The sequence below is a fragment of the Volvox carteri genome, assembly GCF_000143455.1.
Source record: "Volvox carteri f. nagariensis unplaced genomic scaffold VOLCAscaffold_10, whole genome shotgun sequence".
Lineage (NCBI taxonomy): Eukaryota > Viridiplantae > Chlorophyta > Chlorophyceae > Chlamydomonadales > Volvocaceae > Volvox > Volvox carteri.
This window is the reverse complement of record NW_003307553.1, coordinates 1,409,715-1,413,968: the sequence shown is the minus strand read 5'-3', so window position 1 is coordinate 1,413,968 and position 4,254 is coordinate 1,409,715. Positions and strand designations below refer to the sequence as shown.

At 63.9% G+C, this 4,254-nt stretch overlaps 1 protein-coding gene across 1 annotated transcript in view; it reads left to right on the top strand.

Annotated features, from left to right (window-relative positions):
- Nucleotides 1-4,254, top strand: part of VOLCADRAFT_103944 (uncharacterized protein) — a gene marked incomplete at its 5' end in the record, with an annotated part of 13,082 nt that overhangs the window by 3,672 nt on the left and 5,156 nt on the right. Inside the window, 6 exons of the mRNA XM_002948564.1 lie at nt 728-841; nt 1,183-1,288; nt 1,465-1,471; nt 1,814-2,213; nt 2,317-2,337; nt 2,573-3,613. Coding sequence (XP_002948610.1) covers nt 728-841; nt 1,183-1,288; nt 1,465-1,471; nt 1,814-2,213; nt 2,317-2,337; nt 2,573-3,613 — 1,689 coding nt within the window. The remainder of the gene's footprint in view (nt 1-727; nt 842-1,182; nt 1,289-1,464; nt 1,472-1,813; nt 2,214-2,316; nt 2,338-2,572; nt 3,614-4,254) is intronic.

The following is a 4,254-nucleotide window of genomic DNA, read 5'->3' as shown; positions in this document are numbered from 1 at the left end:
GAGTAGGGGAGGGGAGGGAAGGGGAGGGGAGGGGAGGGGAGGGGAGGGGAGGGGAGGGGAGGGGAGGAAAACACCCAGATGCTGAATTGAATTGTTACAGGGTGGGAGGCTTCTGGGCCATTTGAACACATTGTCATTTCTACGATTTATCATGCCATACAGCACCATCTACCATTACAACACTGTACTACGCCATATGAACTGGAAGTCCAAGGTGGTTGATCCTGCCATCTATAGGATCCCTCCTCATCCATTCACCCAAACATCCGCAGAGACAGAGGGTACAGAAATCGCCACCCATCCAGCGTGCGAATCTCGACCTATTAACCGTGATCTCAACTCCACATCTCAACAGCTAGCCATAATCTCACGCTCCCGACAATGTCGGGGACCTTCCCAGGAATCGATCCCAGGATCTTTATCTGTATATGACAGTAGTGTCAACTAGACAGACATGTGGGTGGAGGTGGGATATAGTTACTCCGTTTTCACCCACCAACCCCCCCTGCTCTCGAGGTCGCCTCCTTCAGTTAGCCTACTGGTCAGTTCTGCTTCTTGTACACTACTGCTTCCGTGAAGTAGCAGCTGTCTCTGACACCATTGCCCTCCTCTTCTGGCATGTGGACTAGTCAGTGGTTCGTCTTTTACCCCCCCCTCCTCTCCCCCCCTCCTCTCCCCCCCTCCTCTCCCCCCCTCCTCTCCCCCCCTCCTCTCCCCCCCCTTCCAGGGTGCCTCAGCCCAGCACACGACCGTGGTGGTGTCCTCCTCCTCCGCCATGCTGCTGTCCCTCTCCCGACCCGACTTCTCCAGAGCATTCAAGGAGGTGCTGGATATACGGCAGGTATGTGTGTATGTATGTATGTATGTGGGGACACTCGGGGCATTACTCGGTCATACATACGTACACACATACATACATACATACATACATACATACATACATACATACATACACACATACATACATACATACATACATACACCGCTCCACCCCACCTCTTTTACAGCTGGGGGGCCCCATTCCCCTGTGGGCCCTATCTCAATGTGCTCGTGGGATGTCGGTGATGTGCGATGTTGCACCCGCCTTGCGCACTCTCAAAGCATACGTAATAGCCTGACACCCTCTTTTAACCCCTCCCCTCCCTCTCCCCCCTCCCCCTCCCCCCTTACTCCCCTCTTAAGGCTGAGCGGCTGATGTATCTGCGACTGCACCCGCTCATGTCCGGACTGGAGCTCCGAGACCTGGAGGCGGCCAGTGAGGTGCTGGGGCTGGCTTTCTTTCCGCCCGGTAGGGGTGGGGCGTGCGTGTGTCTGCGGGGAGGGTGGGGGGGGAGACCCTACTAGGGGCCTGTTACGTGGGGGGCAGAGGAGGGCAGGGGGCGGGAAGGCGGGCTCTTGATCGCTACTAACTCCTTGCGCACAATCCCCCTCCCACACACACCCTCACACACGTCCCCCCTTCAGGCACCCGGTTATGGCCTCTGGAGGAGAAGGACAGATGTCTGTACTTCCTGGCGGAGGGGCAGGCCAAGGTCAAGAAGGGGGGAGCGGGGGCGGCGGCGGCGGCGGCGGCAGCCGCAGCGGCCGCAGCAGCGGCGGCAGCGCACGACGACGGCAACGCCGCCAGCACCGCTAGGTATGGCTGAGCTGCTACTGCTACTGCTGGTGTTGCTACTGCTACTGTGCTGCCGCTGCTAGGTGTTTGTGCGTGTTGCCGGCCCGTCATGTGCTCTCCGCCTCACACCCTACCTGCGCTGTACGGCCGTAATGTACTGATGCCTGTCCTGCCTTTGTACGTTCCAACTCATTGCAGCCTGAGCATGTACGACAGATTCACCATCTCGATGCTGGGTCCCGGCGACATCTTCGGACTGCCGTCGACAGAACAGGCGCTGGCGTTACAGCTGCAGCAGTCAATTGCGGCCGCCAACTCCAGCGGTGGCGGTGGCGGCGGCAGTTTGTTCGGGGGTGGGCCCGGCGGCGCCGCCGCCGCCGCGGAGGTGTCGTACAATCCCACGTGTACGGCAGGCCTATCGCTGGGCTCCCCCGGCGGCGGCGCCGGCAGCGCTGGTGGTGGTGGCGGCGGCGGCGGCAGTAGCTCCCACACAGCGACTGCCAATGTCATCATTGAGAGCTACACCCAAGTCAAGGTGTACACCGTCAAGTACAGCGATTATCTACGGCTTCCAGCGTCCGTACAGCAAGTACTGCAGGTACGGCACGTCCGCGTACGTGAAAGCCTGCAGGGCTGTACGTTAACTCCGGTGTCCTCCATCTCCTCCTTCTCTTCCCTCCACTCCTACACCCTCCCACGAGGCCCACGAAGCCTCTGGAGCGGTACGGCTGTCAAAACCAGTCGAAACCTCCTTTCCCACCTGCCGACCATCTGACCTGAATTCCCAGGCTCCACAGGCCCTGGCCTTCTTCTTTCCCTACCCCCTCCTCACTCCCATCCTCACTGAGCTGCTCGGAACCACAAGAGCACCTTTGAAGCCCTTTCAGAGGACCTTTCTGCCCTTCCTTTGACGTACTTTGACGTACCTGTCTCCCCCGCCTCCCCCCCTTTTCTCAGGCCGCCAACGCCTTCCGCTGGTCGTACTACGAGGGCCGCATCCTGGGGCTGGCGCGCATGGAGCACCGACGGAGGGACGCGCGGCGGGAGCAGCTCCGCCGCCACCAGAACAACGCCGCCAGGGGGGCCCGGGGGGCAGGTGACGGACCGACCCACTCCGCCGCCGCGGCGGCGGCACTGGACCTGGCGGAGCGGGACAAACAGCTCCTCAACACAATACCCATACTCTCCGCCAGCGTCGCGGTCGTCGGCGGCCGGGCGAACGGGATGGAGCAACACGCCGCCAACGCGCGGCGAGCCGTGCAGGCGGCAGCGGCGGCGCAGCAGCAGGAACGCGCGAAGATGCGGCACCGCCGCGGCGGCGGTGGGCTGTCGGACGCGGAAGGTGATCCAGATGCGCTACTGCCCGGTGGCGGCGCGGGATTGCCATCATGGGCGCTGCCGCCAGGCGGAGGCGGTACCGGGCGGCTTGGCGGCGGCGGCACGGCGTCGTACACGAACCTTGGGACACCGCCTGCCACTGAGTCAGGCGCGGTGACGGCGCCCCAGGCGAGTACGGCCGGCGGCGCCGGCAGGGGCAAGCGAAGGTCGACGACGGGCAAGTCAGGCGGCGGCGGCGGCGGTGGCGGTGCGCTTCAGAAGGGCCGTCCGACGACAGCGGATACGGTGGCGTCGGCGGCAGGTAACGCCAGCGTCGCCGGGAGCATCGCCGGCGGCCATGCGGCTGGCGGCGGTGGCGGCGCCGCCACCACCGTCGCCGGAAGCAGCAGCAGCCTGAACCCGCTGCTTTATAAATCCGCCCATGCTAAGGCACTCCTTGCCGTACAGGCAGCGCAGCTGTCCCGTGTACTTGAGGCCGAGCAACGGAACTACTACGCGAACAGACAGCCGGTGCTGCACGACACTGCCGCCGCCGCGGCTGACGGCAGCGGCGACGACGTGCCGTACGCGTACGATGGCGACGCCAGCGATGACGATGACGACGACGATTACGATGATGACGACGGGCCACCTCCCTGGAACGGGGCGTACAGCATGTGGGTACGGGATCGTACGGAACCGTTAAAGGATTTGGTTAATCGCTATGAGCACGGGAAACCCCTTCCCCCTTGCCTCCCCTCCTTCCCAACCCATATGGTAACGCCAGCTTCGGGATTGAGCTCATACCCCCTAGATCCCCCCCCCTTCTCCCCTTCTTCCCTAAAACCCTAACACTTCTCCCGTCCCCTCCCTTCAACCCCGTTGCCGTACCGCCGCAGCTCCAACACCACTCGGGCAAGTCGTACCAGTCGTACCAGCAGCAGCGACGGCGCCGCCACCCACCGCCACCACGCCCGGAAGCCCCCTCCTGGATCTGGCCCTCACGTCCGCCGCCGCCACCACCACCACCCGGCCTCCCCCCCAACCGCCGGCTCCCCACCCCACACCGCGCAGTACTCCCACACCCGCGCAGGCGGGGCGGAGTCCTACCCGTCCAGATGGGAGCCCCGCATACCCATACAGCCAACGCTAAGCCTCCTGCCGCCGACCGCCAAGGCTTTTCCCAAGGTGCAGACGTACCGCCGCCGCCGCCGCAGCGGCGACGGCAGCGGCGGCGACGGCGGTGGCGGCGACGGCGGTGGCGGCGGCGGCGGCGCTACCTTCCGGGGCCCTCAGTCGTCGTCCCCGTCCCACTCCCCCCC